The sequence below is a fragment of the Heptranchias perlo genome, chromosome 8, assembly GCF_035084215.1.
Source record: "Heptranchias perlo isolate sHepPer1 chromosome 8, sHepPer1.hap1, whole genome shotgun sequence".
NCBI lineage: Eukaryota > Metazoa > Chordata > Chondrichthyes > Hexanchiformes > Hexanchidae > Heptranchias > Heptranchias perlo.
Genome location: NC_090332.1, coordinates 26,918,201 through 26,942,043, shown reverse-complemented (window position 1 = coordinate 26,942,043; position 23,843 = coordinate 26,918,201). Strand labels below are relative to the sequence as shown.

The 23,843-nt window shown below is 39.1% G+C and overlaps 1 protein-coding gene across 3 annotated transcripts in view; it reads left to right on the top strand.

The window, feature by feature from the left end:
- Positions 1-21,527, top strand: part of ubr2 (ubiquitin protein ligase E3 component n-recognin 2) — a 125,322-nt gene extending 103,795 nt beyond the window's left edge. For 2 of the 3 annotated variants that reach the window (XM_067988833.1, XM_067988832.1), the window contains exons 33-47: positions 3,900-4,009; positions 5,837-5,915; positions 6,570-6,718; positions 7,021-7,076; positions 7,537-7,633; positions 8,332-8,402; positions 9,366-9,501; positions 9,775-9,865; positions 14,640-14,770; positions 16,904-17,012; positions 17,401-17,457; positions 17,592-17,669; positions 19,357-19,527; positions 19,925-20,026; positions 20,650-21,527. In XM_067988833.1, coding sequence (XP_067844934.1) covers positions 3,900-4,009; positions 5,837-5,915; positions 6,570-6,718; positions 7,021-7,076; positions 7,537-7,633; positions 8,332-8,402; positions 9,366-9,501; positions 9,775-9,865; positions 14,640-14,770; positions 16,904-17,012; positions 17,401-17,457; positions 17,592-17,669; positions 19,357-19,527; positions 19,925-20,026; positions 20,650-20,791 — 1,579 coding nt within the window. In that variant the 3' untranslated portion in view covers positions 20,792-21,527. Of the gene's footprint in view, positions 1-3,899; positions 4,010-5,836; positions 5,916-6,569; positions 6,719-7,020; positions 7,077-7,536; positions 7,634-8,331; positions 8,403-9,365; positions 9,502-9,774; positions 10,078-14,639; positions 14,771-16,903; positions 17,013-17,400; positions 17,458-17,591; positions 17,670-19,356; positions 19,528-19,924; positions 20,027-20,649 lie in introns of those variants that run through there. The other variant, XM_067988834.1, reaches the window with a different exon arrangement.
- The last annotated feature ends 2,316 nt before the right edge of the window (positions 21,528-23,843 follow it).

The following is a 23,843-nucleotide window of genomic DNA, read 5'->3' as shown; positions in this document are numbered from 1 at the left end:
CAGGAGTCAGAATGTCTTTTTAAAAAAAAACTTAGTTATGATACTTAAAAAAGGAGACAGAAGGGTAGATATTTCAACCTCGGTCATGGAACATGAAGAGCAATTAAACCTCGACTGACCTCACTCTGCACAGTTTCCTCACAAAACAAACTTTGACCAGTGGTTTTATTCACTTGTATTTGTGGTCTTAAAGGGACATGCTTCCCTTATCAGCAGAATAATGCAATGTATGTATAATACATGGTACAAGGTGATTAGTAAAAGGACCAAAGGCGACATGAGGAAAAACTTGTTTATGCAGCGAGTAGTTATCATCTGGAATGCGCTACCTTAAAGGGTGATGAAGCAGATTCAATCGTGGCTTTCAAAAAGGAATTGGATAAATACTTGAAGGGAAAAAAGTTGCAGGGTTATGGGGGAATGGGACTAACTGGATTGCCCTTACAAAGAGCCGGGATGGGCCGAATGGCCTCCTTCTGTGCAGTAACCACTCTGAGTCTTATCACTTTTCTGCCTATATTAAACAGCTTATCATTTGACATACTGCATGCAATGCCATGGTAGATCTGTTGATATAAAAATGTCAGGTGCATGTTTTTTTCATTGTGCTTCAATGTCACTCACATTTCAGGCATTGGACTTTTGTGCTAATTCCTGTCACATTTTCAAATTTTATGTTCCCAAAACAGCCACAAATCAGAGCTCAAACAATGAGGCCAGCAACATTTACCAATAAAAAAGCCGAAGCTGAAGTAAATCACCCAAAAAAAAGTCACGTTTCTTTTGGCTGCCATTTTTTTTCTTAGTAACTGAAATATGACCATATTGAAATAAGGCTTGTGACACAGTGAACAATTAATAAAAAAGGCACACTTCACATTAATTGTCTTTTGTCCCATCGACTAACTTTATTAATATTTTTACTCTAAGCCTTCGCCACTCAAAAGTTTGAGTTAATATTCTTCCCAGAGCCATCACTCTGTCAGCTGAACAAAGTTAACAACGACCCTGTGCCTGCAGTTCCCAGGATGCTGCAGACTGCGCAAGTGTACTGTGGAGAAATCCCAGCATGTATCACTTGGTACAGAAACTCAAAAGTGCCTTTCCTAAGACGATAACAGAAATTACTACATTAGTTTTTTTTTCAAAGAATTTCAGAACATGCTCGAAAGTGAACTTTATAACCTTTTTTTAGATAAGGTTTGACAGGATAATTTTAACTGCACATTTATACTAAAAAGCCACCGATGACATCCTATCTGATAACCATTGTGTGGTATTCCTCATTCATCTCTCTGCAGTGCTAAATACAATCAACCACACCATCCTTCACCATTGCCTGTCCTCTACTGTCCAGCTCTGAGAGACTGCCATTTCATGGTTGCACTCCTACCTCTGTGAATGTGGCTTCTCCTCTTGCTTTCACACAGTCACCTACGGAGTCCTACAAGGATCTGTTTATGCCAACCTCCTGTCCTCTGCTGTCCATAAACTGCAACTGATCCTAAACTTTGCTGGCAGTATCCTGTTTTGCACTAAGTCATATTTGTCTCTCACCCCCTTCCTGCCGTCACTAATCTACATTGGCTCCTGTCATGGAACATATTAAATTTAAAATTCTTGTTTTCTAAATCCTCCACAACCTCACTCTACCCTATTTCTACAGTCTTCTCCAGCATTGCATCCTTCAGTCTTCGGATGCTGGTCTTCTGTGCAGCTAACCCCTCTCTTTGCCCCACCATTAGCAACAGATTCTTCAGCTGCTTCTGCCCTACTATCTGGAACCCCCTACTTAAACCTCTCCATTTTTCTTTCCATCTTTTTAAACCTACTGAAAGTCCATCTCTTTGACCAAGCTTTCGATTAGTCTTCTAACCTGTCTGGTGTCAGTTCCCCTTCTGCGTTGTAAAGTTCCTCGGAACTACATTTATGTTAAAGATGATATGTAACTGCAAGTTTATGTTCAAGAAGAGCAGCTGAGTGTGAGAGAGTTACACATCCGCATTGAGGGATGGTTGCAACACTTGGGATCAAAAAAGGATAGAACAGGGTACTTTCTAAATGGTAAAAAGTTAAAAACAGTGGATGTCCAAAGGGACTTAGGGGTTCAGGTACATAGATCATTGAAGTGTCATGAACAGGTGCAGAAAATAATCAAGAAGGCTAATGGAATGCTGGCCTTTATATCTAGAGGACTAGAGTACAAGGGGACAGAGGTTATGCTGCAGCTACACAAAACCCTGGTTAGACCGCACCTGGAGTACTGTGAGCAGTTCTGGGCACCGCACCTTCGGAAGGACACATTGGGCTTGGAGGGAGTACAGCGTAGGTTTACTAGAATGATACCCAGACTTCAAGGGTTAAGTTACGAGGAGAGATTACACAAATTGGGGTTGTGTTCTCTGGAGTTTCGAAGGTTAAGGGGTGATCTGATCGAAGTTTATAAGATATTAAGGGGAACAGATAGGGTGGATAGAGAGAAACTATTTCTGCTGGTTGGGGATTTTAGGGGGCACAGTCTAAAAATTAGAGCCAGACCTTTCAGGAGCGAGATTAGAAAACATTTCTGCACACAAAAGGTTGTAGAAGTTTGGAACTCTCTTCCGCAAACGGCAATTGATACTAGCTCAATTGCTAAATTTAAATGTGAGATGGATAGCTTTTTGGCAACCAAAGGTATTAAGGGATATGGGCCAAAGGCAGGTATATGGAGTTAGATCACAGATCAGCCATGATCTTATCAAATGGCGGAGCAGGCACGAGGAGCTGAATGGCCTCCTCCTGTTCTTATGTTCCTAAGAATTTTTAGCTTATGCTGATAATTCAAAAACAGCGTTTGCTCACAGGTTTACTTATTTATCCAGCTGCAGTGCGTAAGTTCAAATGATTTTAAAACAAACTGGAGCGTGAACCTTGGAATCTTTTTTGACGTATCGTTTGATAATGCTATTTTCAATTTTTTACTTCAGGAACAGACATGGGTTGAGTGGGGGAGGCAGCGAGGGGAGATTACAGCACCTGCATATTTTTGTTCCAAATACTGAGAATCAAAAAACAGGCATTACTCAAGGAGCAAATTTGTTTATCTATCTTCATTTATATCCAGTTGCGATAGATAAGGAAACCATTATCTTCCAGGATCCAATCAAAAAAATACTTGCTTGTGTCTCTTGATGGAAATGTTAAAAACTTCTTCCAATTTCTTTCACTTGAGATGTGCATCCTTGCCCCATTTCCACACCCCTACACAGCAGCCACCGCCTAAAGCAATATAACCCAACTCCACCACTCCTCGCTTTCTCCTGGTCCCTGCTTTCCTACTCCTTCCTATCCCTACTTTATCCATCACTTCCATATCTTCAGTCAGCTTCTTCCTATTTATTTGGTTTGTAATAAAAACATAATTTGTCTTATTCAGGCACCTTGAATCCATGATTCTGTACATGGTGTGTTACATGGGATAATAACCCTATTCTTGTATAATAAAAAAAAAGGCCTGTGGTACCCTACTGGTAACCTTTGGAAATAATTGGGATGTTCTCTGTAAATGTCTTTAATACTTGTCAACATTAAGCAGTTTAATACTGAACTTTTTCTATATGGAATTTCTGGAAGTAAAGCAGTTGGATTTGTGCCATCCCCCGCTTCTGAGAGATTTCCTCAGGATTGAGATTTCCCGACTAAATCTTGCTGTTTTTTTTAAGAAGATTGTTCACCTAGTGAGAAGTTGATGTATGGGGAAAAAAAATGTTAAGTGTACACTTGTTGAATTTTATGTTTGAATCAGTTGGAGAAGCATTACTGGAGTAGAACATCATTAGTTTTTTTTAAAGAGGAAACGCAGGCAAGGGATACATATCATTTTCATTAAACGTGTTGACCTGTGTTTTTGTTTTTAGTGACAATTCAAGAAACTTTTCAGGTGTTCCTATTTTATCCCAGTGGCTAAAATGTACATTGCAGCAGTTGAACATCCTGAAGAAAATCCAGGAAAAGCAGGCAGTACCTGGTAAGTACCAGAGGAAAAAAAAATCAGTTTTTTTCTTACATAATTTTTGTTAGCAGGTCTTTGTTATGCATACAATTGAAATGACTCGTGTCGTGCTTCAGAAGGCTGTATTACTATGATTATTCGGAAAATCTTTCATAGTGAAGATGATTTCTAGCTCTGTCTGTGATGTTCTATTGAGAAGAGTCAAGGTTGTTGAATATTGAGAAAAAGGTCACCAATCCATACAGACTATTTCTATAGACCTTTTCAAGATGAAACCAGCACACATTGAAAAAGTAGAGAATACTTTGGGCTATCTCCTAACTCTTCCCTCATGCTTATCGCAAAAGGCAGCTTCCATAAGCAGGCTTAAACCTCTTATGAACCATAACAATAACTTAATCTTGTGTAGTGAATGGAATATAGTATGCCTCAGGACTAACTATATTATCCTTTTAATGCTGGGTTATACTCCAGTAGTATGGAATGCTCACTATATTATTGATCACTCTGAGAGGGTGCCATTTCAGGCTAAACTGCATTTTTTTTAGGAAAAAAGAATAGTCAAGCATGTTAAATCAGATAAGCTAGCAACTAGTTTAACTCTCACCCATACATTGTTCAACTTAAAGTAGTTTAATGTGTATTGCTGTGTAAAATCCTGTGATCTGAAGCAACTTGTAGTAATGTGTGGAGTCAGGAGAATCTTGTTAAATGGCATGAACAACTTCATTGCTCGTGCAGCTGTAGCTGCTGTCATTCAACACTGTGGAAGTGAATTGTGTGTGCTCTAAACAGCAGACTAACTCCTGTAATGCTGTTTTTTATATATAATGTAAAATATCACTCCATTTTCAAAACTTTAATTTGAGTATAAATATTCAATTTTTTGTCCACCCTGCTCAGTTATGTTATGCAAATCCTCCCCTACAAATATTGAACTGTGAGGAAAAAAAGAAAATGCTGGAAATATTCAGCAGGTCAGGCAAATATTAAATTGTTAGTGATTAACTTGATCAGTTCTAACTTCAGTGGTTTCTGTAATGAGGTTGCAGTTTTGCTTTTATATACTGGATCTCCACTAAAATTAACTCCTTTTGTAAAGGAATTAGAAGCTTAAGTTTTGTCCTTAGTATTTTTTAATAGATTTTACTTTGGACTCCTGATATTTTTCAGAATTGGTTTCAAGTGAGCTCTGTTATATGAGCAGATGACTAGTTTATAAATTTACCAGAGGAAATAACTTGACAGGGGTTCAAATTGAAATACTAAACTATGGTAACATTTTAGTTTCTTGATTTGACCTTTTTTGTAGACAGCTTTGTGCCATATTTTATCCACTTGGAGGGTAGAATGGTTTGCTCATAGACTTTTCCATGACCACCATTGGTGGTCCACAATCAGACAACAGGTGAGGCAAGCCAGATAATGTAAGTCTTCTGTCCCCTCAACATGAAAAATATGGTCTTATTAATGGTAAATGTTGGACTCCAATTCTCAAATCTCCACGTGGTTGGCAAATATGTAAATGCTAAAGCTGATGTGCCCATCAGTGCAAGTGCTTAAGTGATCCTGTTTAATTTGAGAAATAAATGTGAAGACATAATTTTAAGATATGCATTCTGTAACAAAAAAAGTAATGGGTTATTGTAAGTGATTTTTCTTAATTCTTGCTCACAATTGTACTCCAAATTTCTATTGAAGTGGAATTTTGTATATATAGTGCTAGTGATTTTCTGTACATGCATTCATTCATGGTTACCTTTATGTTTAAAATAAGGCCTTTTTGAACATTTTAAAGATCAACAGTGTTAGTCACAGTATATCCATATTCTGGTTTTGCAGATAACCCCTCTAATGCTAATCCAGAAAGTATGTTGGGAATGGAAGTCCCTGAGGGATTTCGACCTGATGTAAAACCAAAGTATGTATTCTGATCATTAAACAGTTCTAAAATGTTCCAATGTAGCCTTATTTTTCTATGCCGTTGTTGTAAAATAATTTTTTTTTTTAAAAAAAGCTTCATTTATCATTTCAACCACAGTATTCTGTTTTGGAGAAGGAAAATGTAAGTCAAAATTTGTTGCACGGCATTTATCAGGAATCGTCATTTTGTCTTTGGCAAACACTATTAGATCGCGTTTGTGGAGCACAAAGTCTGAGTTGCCCCTTTATTGTAATTATCATATGGGAAGGTGCTTCTTTAAGATCATTTTCAGCTGATGTCATCTCTGTGGCCATCAGTGAGCAGTTTCATAGGAAATCCCACCTATCGGTATCCTTCCCAGCAGCAGATACCTCTTGGGTATCTTTCTTGACATAATGATGAAGACACTGGACAGTTGATTGCGGAGCAAACATCCTTATTGTATGGTGGATACAGCAGCTCTGTTTAATTCTCCCTTTTGGTACAACGCTAATTATTAAGCTCACTGCTGGTTAAAGTTCACTTGGCCAGATTTGTTCCGAAGATCCATTTCCTTTCTTCTTATTTTCTCGTATCTGTGGTGTTGGTTGGTTGAGATAGATATTTGTTGCTTCGATGTTTCTTGCAGTGATGCTTTGTTTCTTTTGTCAGGAATCCTTACTCAGATAGCATCAAGGAGATGCTTACAACTTTGGCAACAGCAACATACAAAGTGGGGCTAAAGGTTCATCCTAATGAGCAGGACCCACGGGTGCCTATAATGTGTCGGGGGAGCTGTGCATACACAATACAAGCAATAGGTGAGTCACAGTGAATGCAGGACCGAATATACTTTTTAGGATATTTACTTAAATGCCATATTAACATAAAATTAAGTAATATGATTTTTAAAAAGCAATTATGTGTTTGCTAAGTGAACCATTGTTTGAGTGGTAGTCTTAAAAACCTAGTTGAATTTATTCTGCAAAGTTAATATTAATTCAGATCATTATATTGTTAAACATGATCAAATGGTACACCATTTTATATAGACATCTGAAATTTATCTATGTTGAACAACACTACGGTAGCTTTTAGAACTGTTTTATATTTACTTTTCCAGAGCGTTTCCTGGCAGATGAAGAAAAGCCCCTGTTTGGTCATCTGCCATGCAGGCAGGTAGGAATTATTAAAATGTACAAATTCTGCATATAATTATAAAAGACTTGCAAAAACACATCAAAATCTGAAAATGGGACCGGAAAGACACATTTCTACAGCTATTGAAATATATTCTGGAAGAATGTTCTTTAAAAGCATTCTACTGGAGAAACTTTATTGTACAGAATGTGTATAAAGCTTAGGCCACTAAATTACTTGTTGTGATCTTTTTAAAATTGCTATTTGTATACTGGTTGGTGTAAAGAATTAAGACGTTACGAGTTAATCGTTGCAAAATATTGCGAAATTTAACTGTTAAGTTGATATGTTGCAGGAATTATGCATGTTACTACTCTAATTGCAACACCACCACCACTGCTGTCATTTATTGGCCTTGAAAGGTGCTATGTAAATACAAATTCTTTCTTTGCACGATGTATTTTCAGTTGTTTTCACCAGCTCTAATTGTGTCTTGTAGGATGACTGTCTGAAGGCATTAACCCGGTTTGCTGCAGCACACTGGACTGTGAGTTCTCTGCCTGTGGTGCAGAAACATTATGCACGGCTATTGGCAGGTTTGTGCATTATGTAGTTTTAGTACTTGATTATAATTTTATATAACTACAATTATAGCTGGAAAGGTCCCTCCTTGAAAGTCAGTTTGTCAGGTTTGTTATTGAATGAACATAGATTAAAATGGTAATTTTATTAAGTTGTTGAGCAGTGAGCAGTATTTGGCCTTATAGAAAGGAACATAATTGAATCGAAATTATTCTGTGCTTTCAAAAAAAAATTGAAGTGAAAAGAAGGTCCAGAAGGCAATATTTTATATTCAAAGTACTCCCTCAATGTCTAATGGTGTCTACAATGTCAAAAAAAATCATCCAGTAATAATCAAATTTCCTGTACCTGTGAACTCTGGGCATTTTGTGGCCCTGTCAGAAATGGCAAACAACTGCCTGTGTACTGGAGCAACTTCATTTAATTGAAGAAGTTGCACTTTTGCTACCCTCACCCCTCCCCCAGAACCTGGTTGTTTCATAATGAAAGATACTGGCACCTATAAAACGAGTATGATGACAACCCCATCAGAGAATTTGATCAGTAGGACCTCCTCCCTTCCCCCCAACAAAAAAAACTCAACATGCATAGAGAGAGCTCAGTTGTTTAGTAATTAAGATAAACTTAATTTAGAGATTTCTTTGTGTAGATTCATGGAAGTATTTGACGTAATACCTGTGTCACATTTTATAATTTTTTTTTCCTTTCTCAGTTCTGGTGCCTGATGATGATAAGACTCAGATTCCTCCATCCATTCTTGATGTTGACATGTTTCATTTATTGGTAGGTAATCAATCTGTCTTGCTCTTTCTGCCAATGTTTGCTCATTTTAGCGATGACTGTTTCAGCTTGTTCAGTGAGAGAAGTCTCGAGAGGTGAACCATTTTGGGTTGGCTTCTCAAACGTGCTTTTAAAACTTGTGCACAAGTGTTACTTTCAAGCTCTTTTTCATGTTGTCTAAGGTAGTTTATAGTTTCTTTAAAGGGTGATGAACTGCAAATTGGGAGTGACTTGTACATCAGATTTCAAGGGACTTTTAATATCAAAACATAAATCTTTATAGTTTGTAACAGCCATTTCAGAAAACATAGCAAGGTTTTGCTAGATTGCAAGGTGAGGAGAATATTAAGGATTTCATAGAACATCATCATAATGTTGAAATACAAATTCAAGTGAAACCATATCCTAAATTATTAGTGGCAGCCTTTTTATATTCCCACAAGTACAATTCCTGTAACACAAAATTATAATCCACAAAGGTTTACCCTGTTGCTTTGCCCCCTTTTTCCTAACAACCTTATTCTACTGACCGATCTCATGTTGAATTGGTCATTCTGCTTGTACTGTCTATTTGGCCCATGTTATCCACAAGAACATGATAGGTGAGAGAGAGCAATGTAATTTTGGCACTAAATGTGTGAGAATTGTGCACTTATGTAATTGAAGTGCTTGAATTGTCTGGTTTTGATTCATTCTTTATGATCCACTGCTCAATTCATCAGATTCTTACTGGTATGGTTGAGCCAAGCGTTGGGAGTCATGTTTATTCTTTGGTGACTTTCCATTGTTCAGATAACTGCCTCTAGATATTTGTGTAAAATACCATGTTAAGCTTTATTGTTTAAAATTCTATCTCCTTGTATCACTAGATTGTTTCTCCATCTTTGCATATCAAATAAAGTAATCCTGTAGTACTTTTTTGTATCTGGCCAGTGCAGTGTGACAGGCCTGTTGTTCTCCCTGCAGGTGAGCCTGGTGCTTTCTTTCCCAGCTCTACATTGTCACGACTTCACAGGAGTCAGCTTAGCTGTTGGTGACCTTCACCTCTTTCATCTGGTTACCATGGCGCACATAGTACAGATCCTGCTTACATCTTCAACAGGTAATTTATGAAGCATTCTAACTTTAAAAAGAATGAAAACTGACAGGGTTTAAACAAAAAAAATAGCATTGTAAAAATCTGTATGATGGTTAAATCTAACCATCTGACAGGTACTATTTAGAGATTGCCATATCTGTAGCATAACTTTTTGGGAGCAAGATAAATCCAGTTTAATAAAATTGTTAGCTTTGAAATTATATTAGATATACTAGAGTAATGTCACTCTTGTATGTTTAAGTAAATATTTTGACTCCAGTGGTTTACTGCTTCCAGAGGAAAATACTATGGACCAGGAGAGTGCTGATGGAGATGAAGAGGCTGCTGCCTCAGCAGTATACGACAAACTCAGGCAATACTCAGGAAGGTGAGCTGCAATTCAAGTAATCAATAGATTTTAAGGGTTTAAAGAAAAGTGGGAATTATGCAATTTGAAATGAAAAAAAAACTGGAAATGCACAGCAGATTAGTCTGCACCTGAAGAACAAATGTTTTGGACGGAACCTTCACCAAGGATCTTTGTCTTTGCCTGAGGAAGGAGAAAATCTCCGAAAGCTTGTGAATTTAAAATAAAATTGCTGGACTATAACTTGGTGTTGTAAAATTGTTTACACTTTGTCTTATAGATATTGAATAACCCTTTGTAGATATGCATCATTTTCTGTTTTTATTTTTCTTGAACTTTGCTGTCACTGCTAAAAGTTTCTTCTACATGAGTTCAAATTTCACCATGGCAGCTTGAGAATTTAAATTCAATTCTAAAATAAAAAGCTGGCACCAGTAAAAGTGACCATGAAGCTTTGAGACTGTCATAAAATCCCAACTAATTTATTGATGTCCTTTAGGGAAGGAAACCTGTTGTCCTTGTCTGACCTATATGTGACTCCAGTCCCATACTAATGTGGTTGACTCTTAACTGTCTAGCAAGTCACTCAGTTGTACCAAACTGCTAGAAAGGAACAAAACCAGACGAAATTGTAAACCACCACAATCTGATACCTCATGGCCCAGCATATCCCTCACTCCATCACCAGCCAGATGAACAACTCTTGATCAATGAGGAGTGTAGAAGAGCATGCCAGGAGCAGTACTAGGCGTACCTAAAAATAAGGTGCTAACCTGGTGAAGTTACAAAATAGGACTACGTGTTTGCTAAACAGCAGAAGCTATTGATAGAGCTAAGCGATCCCACAACCAACGGATCAGGTCAAAACTCTGCGGTCCTGCCACATCCAGTCGCAAATGGCGGTGGACAGGTAAGCAACTAACTGGAGGAGGAGGCTCCATGAACGTCCCCTTCCTCAATGATGATGGAGCCCAGCACGTGTGTGTAGAAGACAAGGCTGGAGTGTTTGCAATCACCTTCAGCCAGAAGTGCTGAGTGCATATTCCTTGTCTCCTGAGATCCCCACCATCACAGATGCGTCTTCGGCCAATTCGATTCATTCCACATAACATCAAGAAACAGCTGAGTGTACTGAACACAGCAAAGGCTATGGGCCCCAGCCATATGCTGGCTGTAGTGTTGAAGACCTGTGCTCCAGAACTAGCCATGCCCTTAGATAAGCTGTTCCAGTTCAGCTACAACACTAGTATCTGCCCAACCAAGTGGAAAATTGTCCAGGTATGTCCTGTCCACAAAAAGCAGGACAAATCTAACCCGCCCAATTACTTCCCCGTCAGACTACTCCCCATCTTCACAATGATTGAAAGAATCATTAACCGTGCTATCATGCAGCACTTACTCACCAATAACCTGCTCACTGATGCTCAGTTTGGGTTCTGCCAGAACCATTCGGCTCCAGATCTCATCACAGCCTTTTCCCACACGTGGACACGAGTTGAATTCCAGAGGGAAAGTTATGATGACTGCCCTTAATATCAAGGCAGCATTTGACAGAGTGGCACCAAGGAGTCCCAGTAAAACTGGGAGTAAAACTGAAGTCATTGGGGATTAGGGGAAAACTCTCCAATGGCTGGAGTCATACCTGACACAAAGGAAGACGGTAGTGGTTGTTGGAGACCAATCACCTCAGCCCCAAGAACAATACTGCAGGAGTTCCTCAGGGTACAGTCCTAGGCACAACTATCTTTAGCTGCTTTATCCATGAGGTTTTAAGGTCAGATGATTGCAGAGTGTTTAGCCCCATTCGCAATTCTTCAAGTAATGAAGCAGTCCGTGCCCGTAAGTAACAAGACCTGGAAAATTGTCCAGGTTTGTCCTGTCCACAAATAGCAGGACAAATCTAACCCGCCCAATTGCTTCCCCATCAAACTACTCCCAATATTCAGAATGATTGAAAGAGTAATTAACTGTGTTATCATGCGGCACTTACTCACCAATAACCTGCTCACCGACGCTCAGTTTGGTTTCTGCCAGAACCATCCAGGCTTGGGCTAATAAGTAACATTCATGCCACGCAAGTGTCAGGCAATGACCGTCTCCTACAAGAGAGAGCATATAACTGTGATGGAATACTCTCCACTTGCCTGGATGAGTGCAGCTCCAACAACACTCAAGAAGCTCGACACCATCCAGGACACAGCAGCCCGCTTGATTGGCACCCCATCCATCACCCTAAACATTTACTCCCTTCACTGGCGCACCATGGCTGCAGTGTGTACCATCCGCAGGATGCACTGCAGCAACTCGCCAAGGCTTCTTCGACAGCACCTCCCAAACCGTGACTTGTACCATCTAGAAGGACAAGGGCAGCAAGCACATGGGAACAACACCACCTACATGTTCCCCTCCAAGTCACACACCATCCCGACTTGGAAAGATTGGAAAGTTCCTTTATCGTCGCTGGATCAAAATCCTGGAACTCCCTACCTATAACAGCACTGTGGGAGAACCTTCACCACACAGACTGCAGCAGTTCAAGAAGGCAGCTCACCACCGCCTTCTCAAGGGCAATTAGGGATGGGCAATAAATGCTGGCCTTGCCAGTGACGTGCACATCCCATGAACAAATAATAAAAAAAAACACCTCCCCTTGACATTCATTGGCATTGGCATTACCATCGCCGAATCCCCCACCATCAACATCCTGAGGGTCACCATTGACCAGAAACTGAACTGGACCAGCCACACACATGCTGCTCGAGCAGGTCAGAGATTGAGTATTCAGCAGCAAGTGGCTCATCTCCTGACTCCCCAAACCCCTCCAACACCTACAAGGCACAAATCAGGAGTATAATGGAATACTGTCCACTTGGATGGGTGCAGTTCCAACAACACTCAAGAAGCTCGACATCATCCAGGAAAAAGCAGTCCACTTGATCGGCACCCCATCCACCGGCTTAAACATCCAGTCCCTCCACCATTGGCGTACTGTGGCTGCTGTGTGTACTATCTACAGGATGCACTGCAGCAACTCACCAAGGTTTCTTCAGCAGCATCTCCCAAACCCGCGACCTCCACCACCTAGAAGGACAAGGGTAGCAGGTGCATGGGAATGCTGTCACCTCCAAGTTTCCCTCCAACATCCTGACTTGGACATGTATATTCCTTCATTGTCGCTGAGTCAAAATCCTGAATCTCCCTACCCATCAGCATTTGTCGGGAGCACTTTCACCACATGGGCTACAGTTGTTAAAGAAGGCAGCCCACCATCACCTTCTCGAGGGTAGCAAGGGATGGGCAATAAACGTCAACCTTGCTAGCCACTCCCATGTCCTGAGAATGAAGTTTTTAAAAAAAAAGTCAGAAAAAGTTTCAGACCTGTGCATACCACACATGCAATCTAAACAGTCATTTTAAAGAAGAATGTGTTTTAAAACAGTCAGCTTTGTTCTTGTGTTTTTGATTACATGTGCCAACATTGTATTAGTTATGGAGAGTGTAACCACTTTACTTTCTTTGACCAGCGGCAGAACTCTTAATTTATGTTTTGCAAACCAAATGCACTACATTATGTAAAAGCATATTACTGAGTCCAAAGTCTACAGTTTTAACATTTTTTGTATAGAGTCTCTAATTGCATTTTTTCCTCTCCCTCTTTCCCTCATTTTATACAAGCAGTTTGTTGGCACGTACACTCTTCCATGTGGTAGAATTGCCACTTTGAACCAGGAGGTATGCTTGCTTATGCCTTGTTGAGAGGTCTGGAGCTTTCCAGCCCAGTGAATTGCACCATCTAGTGGCCTAGACAAGAAAACAAAAAATTCACTTTGTAGGGAGGCTTGAGTGAAGGGAGTCCCTGACACTGCGAGGCAGATACTCTGCTCGCTTTACTTCAGGTCTGCAAAATTTGAAACATAGTGTTTTAAAATAAACTATTTGAAGAACATAAATTATAAAGTTTCTTGTGTTTCAACTTAACGGTATGATTTAGTGAAGACTTTTTGTCATATAGTTTTTGCTGTGCATTTGTCCTATAATTTCGCATGGCTGGTCAACATTCATCCTTCAGTTATTTAATGACAAATAAAAGATAATTGATGGGGATGCTCATGGTATGAGTCCTGAGTTAATTTAACCTGGCTGAGATGGTGATTGAGGTGCTGAAGTTGGTCTTAGTTTTTTTGGGCTCGGGAGAGGGAAATCATCCTGGATTCTTGCATCTGATCACTGTTTAGTGATCCCTTGTGGAAGTGCATAGGTGTGGTCCCATTGTGATGGCCTGCCCTCCTCAGTACCATCACAATATTCTGCCATCACTCACTACCCAGATTCACGTTATGAAGAATAGTCATTTGGGCCAGCTTATTGGAGGAGCTACATTGCCTTTGGAACATGAAAGAAAGGGAAGAAAACATTATAGTGGAGCCCTGGCAATTAATGGAGAAATCTGTCTGTTATGTCAGCCATTGGAATTCACATCAAGAAGTCTGTAACCAATGACCTACTATTGCTGCTTTGAGCCAGTGTTGATTTTTAGGACATTTGAGGAGGCAGGTGTACGTAAAAACTGGTTTCAATGTAACTTAAACAAAGAAAAGCCGCTGTGATGAATTGAAACTAGATTGGGGCATCGCAACTGAAATGGTTGTCAGTAGACTACCCGAATTAAGATTTGAGTACAATGTGCGATGTTGGGTCTTTATGAACTACCGCATAGTACTAAATTACTCTTCGATCAAAGTACATTTCATGTAGTTCATAAAGAATTGATGCTTCTATGTTTTATCTCCTGTAGTGCCTTGAATCTAATGTCCTCAGGTTGGCACCTGTGGCAATATATCAAGACTGGAATAATGCCCTATCTACGATGTTCTGCTTTGTTCTTTCACTATCTTAATAGTGTCCCAGTACCAGTTGAACTGCAAGGTAATTTATTTTTAAATACAAAATTCAATCTTGGAAGAAATTTGATACTTCAACTTTTGAACTTTGAGACCGAGCTTTTCATCCACGTATTAGAACATGTGTTCCAACAGTTCTGGGATAAGCACTGCAAAAATATTTCACAAATAAAACCTACAATATACTCTGTATTCATTTTCTCGAAGCTTTCGGGTTTGAGTTAAGTTGAATCACGGACAAAATAACTTCAATCCTTTGTGAAGTCTTTCTCTAGTTTCTCTCCTATCTCCCCATATGCCCTCTCCGAACACATCTTGACCATGAGACCCACCTTCTGCTCCCTCGACCCTATTCCCACCAAACTGCTGACCACCCAACTTTCCTTCCTGGCCCCCATGTTAGCTGATATTGTTAACGATTCAGTCTCCTCAGGTACTGTCGTCCTCCCCTTCAAATCTGCCATAATCACCCCCCTCGTCAAGAAACCCACCCTTGACCCCACTGTCTTTGCAAACTACTGCCCCATCGCCAACCTCCCTTTTCTCACCAAAGCCCTCGAATGTGTTGTCACCTCCCAAATCCATGCCCATCTTTCCGACAACACCATGTTTGAATCCCTCCAATCAGGTTTCCTCCCCTGCCACAGTACAGAAATGGCCCTTATCAAAGTCACAAATGACATCCTGTGTGACTGTGACGTGGCAAACTATCCCTCCTCATTCTTCTTGACCTCTGCAACCATTGACACGGTTGACCACACAACCCTCCTCCAACGGCTTTCCTCCATCGTCCAGCTGGGTGGGATTGCGCTCGCCTGGTTCCATTCTTATCTGTCTGTCGTAGCCAGAGAATCACTTGCAATGGCTTATTTTCCCTCTCCCACACCGTTACCTCTGGAGTCCCCCAAGGATCTATCCTTGGCCCCCTCCTATTTCTCATTTACATGCTGCCCCTCAGCGACATCATCCGAAAACACGACATCAGGTTCCACATGTACACTGACAACACCCAGGTCTACCCACCTCACCACCACCCCTCTCGACCCCTCCACTGTCTCTGATTTGTCACTCTGCTTATCTGACTGGATGAGCGAAAATTTCCTCCAACTAAATATTGAGAAGACCGAAGCTACTATCTTCGGTCCCTGCCACAAATTCCATTACCAAGCCACCGACTCCATCGTTCTCCCTGGCCACTGTCTGAGGCTGAACCAGACCTTTCGTAACCTTGGTATCCTATTTGACCCTGAGATGAGCTTCCAACCATATATCTGCTGCGTTACCATGACTTCCTGCTTCCAGCTTTGTAACATCGCCTGTCTCTGCCCCTGCTCAACTTATCTGCTGCTGAAACCCTCATCCATGCTTTTGTTATCTCTAGACTTGACAATTCCAATGCTCTCCTGGCTGGCCTCCCATCTTCCACCCTCCATAAACTTGAGCTCATCCAAAACTCTGCTGCCGCATCCTAACTTACACCAAGTCCTGTTTACCCATTGCTCCTCTGCTCGCTGATCTACATTGATTCCCGGCCCGGGAACGCCTCGATTTTTAAAATTCTCATCCTTGTTTTTAAATCCCTCCATGGCTCGCCCCTGCCTATCTCTGTAACCTCCTCCAGCCCTAGAACCCTCAGAGACCTCTGCGCTCTTCCAATTCTTGGCTGTTGTGCATCCCGGATTTTAATCGCTCCACCATTGTGGCCTTACCTTCAGTTGCCTAGGCCCTAAGCTGTAGAATTCCCTCCCTAAACCTCTCCGCCTCTCTAGCTCGCTCTCTTTCTTTAAGATGCTGCTTAAAACCTACCTCTTTGACCAAGCTTTTGGTCACCTGTCCTAATATCTCCTTATGTGGCTCGGTATCACATTTTGTTAATGCTCTTGTGAAGCGCCGTTGGGCGTTTTACTCCTATAAATGCAAGCTGTTGTAATTGAAATGTTTATTTGTGCAAAGATGGCAACCATGTTTGAATGTTACATCTGTTGACTATGTAACATCAACACTTGGCTAAATCTGCTAAAAGTGTAACCTTTCTTAGAATAAACGAAGCTTTTATGATACTCTAATACCAGTGGAGCATATTTCCTAAAATATTTGTGCAGTGTTAAGATATGTATGTGAGGAGTTTAACAGTGATATCGTTTCTATTCATTGTCAGAGAATGGACCACAGCGCTTTGAACTGTTGTGCCGTTATCTTTCCCTACCAACAAACCTAATGAGTCTTTTCCAAACTGACGGAGATACAATTGAGCCATTGATACAAAGGTAACATTCAGAATGCCTTTTTTTTTTGTGTGGGTGTACAAGGAGTGTTTGCTTATAGATTGCATAAACAAAATGGTTCTTGGTGCTGAAAGAAATGTTTGCATGATTGCCTTTTAGTTAAGGAAAGGCCATTCACTATTCTGAAACATGAATTTATGCGCATCATTATTTAAATGCTATTTTGAATTAATATCTGAAAAGTTCTTTTTTCAAAAATGTTACTTGCTTTCTATTTTGAAGTGATTTGGATAGCTGTTTTCAGCCTCAAAAAATGCAAACTTTAGCTGTAAAAGCAATCAGCTATTATGCAGTTGCTGTGATTCTGTGCATACATTAATACTGTGATTGTTGCAAGCTAACATACCTGAACAAAAACTTGAAATTGTAGGTGGTGTGGAGTTACAGAAGTGCAGAGCTTTGTGAAGGGGGAGAGAACAGCTATTAGGTAGGCTGGTACCTTATGGTTTAGTGATCATTTATTTGTCATGTTGATTATATCTTTTCTTCTGCTAAGTTCCAGTTTGCTATGGATTTAAATTTCTCTCCTCTTCCCGCCCCCCCCCCCCTCCCTCATTCTAGCTATCCTAGGGAGTCAAACAAATTGATAGATCTTCCTGATGATTACAGCTGCCTCATAAACCGGGCATCTTGTTTTACGTGAGTACACAAAACATCTTTCAAATTTCATCTAATTGCATATAACTTGTATCTGTTCTAAACTGAATCATGAATTGCTGAACTTCATTTTATTAAACTTAAAATCATGCCGCATTATTTTAATGCTTGTGAAAAAGTTGTGCATACATTTCAACTTCTTGAACCACCCAATCAGGAATACACACCAAAATCACGGACACTTACTTTTAACTGCACGCACCATCTCAAGCAGATTTTGAGCCTTAATTTGCCCATCTCTGTAATGTACTAATTCACCTCTTACATCTATTTCTTGTTATGGATCTGAATCTTGTATAACACCAATGATGTGAGATTTTATCAGATATTTTGATTCCAGCAAGAGAAAGAAAATAAAAAAAGGTGTCAGGTTATGAAACCAGGAATTACAAGCACAGTCTGTGCAGGTGGGATAAGCACTAATATTGGGGGCTCCCAAATAATCCAGGACATGAAACATCTGTCTAGCAGATTTCTCCTGGACTGAACCTTTTTGCATCAGTCATTGTAGTGTGTTTTTTTTTGTAAATTGAGTTTCACATCCAGCTAGCAGTGACTTGGTTACAAGCTGTATGCATATTCTGTATTAGATGCGGTACAGCCTTTGTTCTATTTTAGATGAGCTTTAATCTCTAAACTGTGAAGCGGTATAGAAATGCCACCAAAATATATAACATGCCAAGAATAAGCAATGATCATAACTTATGAGAAAATAGCATAAATGTGGAATGTCACAATAGCAATGAGTTAACTGGTTCCTGTTCTTTACCAGGAAGGGAGGGATTGGGGTGAAGAAAAATGTAATATCCCAGGAGAAAGTGAGAGAGTTCACTTTTTAAAAAAAAAATCTGGTGAAAATGCAAACATCTAAACTATTACAGTCCTTATCACGGGCAGCCACATAAAATGGGCAAATAGCATTAACCGTTTGCCAGTACCACGGGAATCAATTACAAAGGTGCTACTTATAACCTGTTAAGGGCACTGACTATTTCAGGCAGTTCATTAAGTTCTTCACACCTCGTTATCATCGTTGTATTTAAATCCCTCCATTCTGTGTCTGTTGGAGGTAATGATCCAACTCATTAACAATCACGTGTTTTGAACTAGATTCCCAGTTGACTCATTGCTATTGTGACATTCCACATTTATGCTATTTTCTCATGAGCTCATTTACCAGAAACTACTGCAAAGATTTAAGAAATTCTGTGTCTCCTGCATTTTACCAGTTCCCAATTCTTCTATTGGTAGTTTGGGAACATTGGAAAACCCTTGGTTTAAATCCTGGAAAAATCATCTGTTCCCTTTTCACGTTAAATTTTGACCACAATAACCATGGGGACAGATTTGGAATCTGGACAGCCATTTGCTTCCTTCTCTGTTCCTGTTCTCTCTTGATGTCTCTAAAAGACGATTCACTATCCAAGGCTTGTCGCGGGCTAATCGTGTTAACACCAAAAGCTTGCTATACCAAATAAGTTTGATACCACATCTGAGAAACTTAAAACTACACTATGCAACAGCAGATAATTCCCTTCGCAAGGGACAAATAACATTTCACTCTCTTAGTCAAATTTGCAGTGTTATGTAAATTTCAGCTATTTCTGCTTGTGATTGATATGAGATGCCTCAAAGTTCACCTTTTGGTTTTTTTTATAATATAAAATAGATGTCCGAAATCGGGTGGAGATAAAAGTCGAGCACCAACTCTCTGCTTGGTGTGTGGAGGAATGCTGTGTTCTCAGAGCTACTGCTGTCAGACAGAGCTGGAAGGAGAAGATGTTGGGGCTTGCACTGCTCACACCTATACTTGCGGGTGTGGAGTTGGAATTTTTCTGCGGTGAGTTAAAACCTTGAAATTATGTTGCTGTAACCCTTTAGAGCCACTTCCAGCTTAGCCAGGTCCACCAATGACAATTATGTCAAAATATGAATCATTGTAATCACGATGGGGAGTTAAATCACAATTGAGTTAATGGTAGAGAGTGAGCACTGAAATCCTTTGCTGCAGGATTACACTTGAATCCTTAACTGATTTTCAACACTCGTATCCCAAATGGCAGCATTTCACACATTCTTGACCAGACAGCTACATTCTAATGGTCATCTGATGATTTGATTTACTCTTGAGAGGGGAGAGAGAAATTAATCCCTTAATTCAGTGCTTTGTAAAATAAGAGAATGTAAGTTATGAACTGTTTATACAGAACACTGCTATCGTTCTTGTGTATTTTCAGAGTTCGAGAAAGTCAGGTGCTGTTTCTGGCTGGAAAGACAAAAGGATGCTTTTATCCACCACCCTACCTTGATGATTATGGAGAGACAGATCAGGGGCTGAGGTAAAATGTTAAAATATTTGGTATTATAAATATGGACAATGCATTTGATTGAAAGAGCATGCACAAGTTGAGATTTAATGTTAAATCTTTCAGTGACATCGGTTCCCTGCAGACTTTTGTGTTATGTGACTGTTTTGCTTTGCTTGTATAAATATTAATTCCCTGTGATTTGTTTTGTTTAGGCTACCTGTTTTCTGATCTACATTGTAATCATGCCAGAAAAATATCAATCTAAATTATTTTCTATTTTAACTTATCAAGTCCCATTGGGTGGATTGCTGTGATATTGCAAGGTGTCAGATGTAGCTGTATTGATTGGTGGAAGTTCTTGTCTGTTCTGAGAAGTTAGTTTCAGTAGTATTGAATATGGTACCCAATGGTGGAATAACATTTTATAGAACAGTTTATGCATTTATGGGTTTTTTCCCACACCAGCTCTAACTTGAATGAATTTTCTAATATTTTGTTGGCTCCAAGTTACTGGTTGCTCTTGATTACAGGTGCTCATCCCTTGAGCATTATGTTGTGTTTTTTTTGAGGAGAGGGTTGATATATAAAGAAAAATACTTGGCACACAGTCTTTTACTTGACTATGGTAACCTTATTTGAGTTGCATTTTTCAGACGAGGGAACCCCCTTCATCTCTGCAAAGAACGATACAGAAAGCTGCAGAAACTGTGGCAGCAACATAGCATCACAGAGGAGATTGGCCATGCACAAGAAGCAAATCAGACGCTAGTTGGCATCGACTGGCAGCACTTGTGATTAGTTTTCAATAGAACTCTAGACACTTGGCACATCCTGAAGCAAAAAAAAATCCTCTTGAGAGAAGTCAGAGGATCAGGTTAAATGAAATACACCTCAGGCTACCATTTTTGGAACACTTGCTCCTGAATTACAGTAACTTTAAAAAAAAGTTACATAACTGTTCATATGTCATTAAGAAAATGTGGAATGCATGTGAAGTGCATATTTTAAAGAGATGTCATTCGCTTTATTTGCACTTGAAATCTTCTCCACAAAGATGGAACATTTTGGGGTAATAAAGCCCACATCTTCGAAGTAGCTGTTTTTTTTTGAATCAGAATTATTTATCAGGTTTTGGACTAATACAATATGGACATCCAAAGTGTGTTTCTGTGCTCTATAGTTAGTGATGTCTAATGAACAATTTTGGGTCAAATGAGAAAAAGATTGCTGGACTTTGGTTGGAAACATTTTTTTTAATTCTTGCTTTCCCTCTCTTTCTGTCTTGCTTCCTTTAGTAGGTTAACTCAGTTTGCACCGGTTTGTGAATGTGCATTCTTAAGGTGTGCATCTGGTTTCAGTCAACTAATCTGAAATTGAGTACAGTGGTCACTGGTACAAGAAAAATTTCCCTCAACTGAAAAAGCAGTTTGTCACTGTTTTTGTTTGCATTAAAAATCGTACTATTTGTGCTTTATAAGAAAATATATTGTAAAATGCATTTAAATGATATATAAAGCTATTTTATAACTTGCATTTTATTATAAAGTTATTTTAAAAAAAACAGCAGCCGCATGACGCAAAAGGTGGCTGTAATCAGGGCAGTTAACTTGGTGATTTTTTTTTTAACATGGCAAGAATTGATGAGAAGTTTCTTCTTGAAATATACTGTTAATAGGAATGACAGTAGGCGAAGAGGAAATAGTTCTAGCTTTAATATTTTTTTTAATCTTCACTTATCTGAAGCATTCCATTATCAAGTATTCACTTAAGTGGAATTGATTAAGTTCTGGCTTGCTAGTCAGAGCCAACTGTTAACATCTACCATGCAAAACTCAATGATTCTATTGTTCTTTGACTGGAGTTGATCATGGATTATTTCAGACATTGTTTTGTGGAAGCTAGTGAAGAAAAATCTCTCAAACATTATGGAAATAGGTAGTATAATTGAATTCATATTGTTTTAGGGAAAATAGTCTGCAGAGTACCCTTGAGCATTTTGCCCCTTAGCCATCAATAATCCAAGATATTTTTGTTTCTGTTTTGAGGAGCTCCTACAATGAGCTCATTGAGTGTGTTAATACCTTTAACAACTATTTTTGGTCTTCACAGAATATGGCCAAGTGTGGGTTTGATTCAGATCTTCTTTCCTGTATGTTGTGAATGCCTACATGGTATTAAGGTAGATTAATTTCAGTGGACAACCTCACCTGATTAATGTTATATACTAACAGCAGCAACACATTTTGTGACTACCTTTGCTGAACTTCAGTGGGGTCTGTGTTTCATGTTAGCAGCTGCAGTAAAGGGTTTTGACATACAAATATACCACGTACCACTTTCAACAAAGTTCTTATTTGCAAAGTTTGATGCTTAAAAGGTAAGCAAGTAATCAGAAATAGGAGGACCTTCATGTTGATCACTGTTTTGAATTGTGTGTGGGAGGTGAGGATTCTGACAAATATTCTTCTGGCTTAGGATGTCGACGGATACCATCGTGTGGGATTACTTACCTTGTGCTACAATATTTTTTCTTAATTTTTATAATTGAAATGAAAATCCTGAGATGCAGTGAACTTGAGTAAAGGGGTGAAAAAAAGCAATACTGCGCCATTTAAAAGGGAACTGCTGATCATCGTGGTATGATGACACTTTTCAGCACAAAAACATGTAGCTAATTGTGTGTGATTTTCAACCATCCGAAATCAAATGTGAATAAAAGCCAATTCTGGACTTGAAGTACTGAGCATAATGTATTAAGTGAATCTTGTGTTGGTGAATAAAGATCAAGAAAAAATACAAAAAATTATTTTAAGGCATTTTAACTAACTTCAGTGAGAAATTTGCCAAAATTTTGAAAAATTATTCCTGAAAGAACATAGTTTTCCAACACATCTGTCAGGGAAGTTTTTATTTCTTTGGTACTGTTGTCAGTTAAATTCAGTGCTGATTCCTTGGATTTGTAGCTGTAATACTGGTCCCAATTCTTCTTTTCAAACCTGATTATGTTCATTTCAGAAGATAGAGATGAGGAAAGCCATTCTGCCATCCCAGAAAGATCCTACTGTTCTCCCATCACAGTATCCAGTTGTTTCTCAAATGAGTTTAGTGTTTTTGCATCCTCTACCTTAACCAGAAATCCATTCAATTATGTCAGTTGCTCTGTGTGGACTTCATGACATCAAATTTGCTTCTCATTAGTTTGAACATGTGCCCCTAAGTCCTATTGTCATGGTTTAGTTTGAAAGTGTTCTGGATTTATTTATTTTTTTCCGTACCAATTATCTATTGTCCCGCTCAATTAACTTTTCCAGGCTTGAAAAGCCCAAGTTTCTCCAGTCTTTGCTCATAACTCAGTCTGCTGATACAAAAGAGCACTCTTGTAGTTTTTCTCTGCATTTCCTTCAGGCTTGAATGTCTCCCTTATGTCTTAGTGACTAGAAATGAACATAGGACATCTCTTGCTCCCTTTTTTTAATGGCCTTTATGTTGGTGAAATATGAGAAACAACTCGGGATCCTCCAGTGATTTTTTTTTTATATCGCAAGTAACACTGCAACTTCTTGGCTTGTCCTTCAACGATTTTAGATAGTAGCCAGTGTTGTTTTTCCTGCTATTACGCATAATAACTCTAGTTGAAATGTGCATTACTTTATCAGTCAACATTTTTATGCATAAGTTGACTAAATTGGAGTATTTTATGATGTTTGAAATCAAGCAGTGAATTAAAATATTAAACTCTTAAAACTTGAAAAGTACCATGTAAATTTAGCACACCTTTGAAGTTTTACTTAATTAAGTTTAAGTTTTTAGAGGATAATTTTGCCATTTCATTCTCTAGCAATATTAC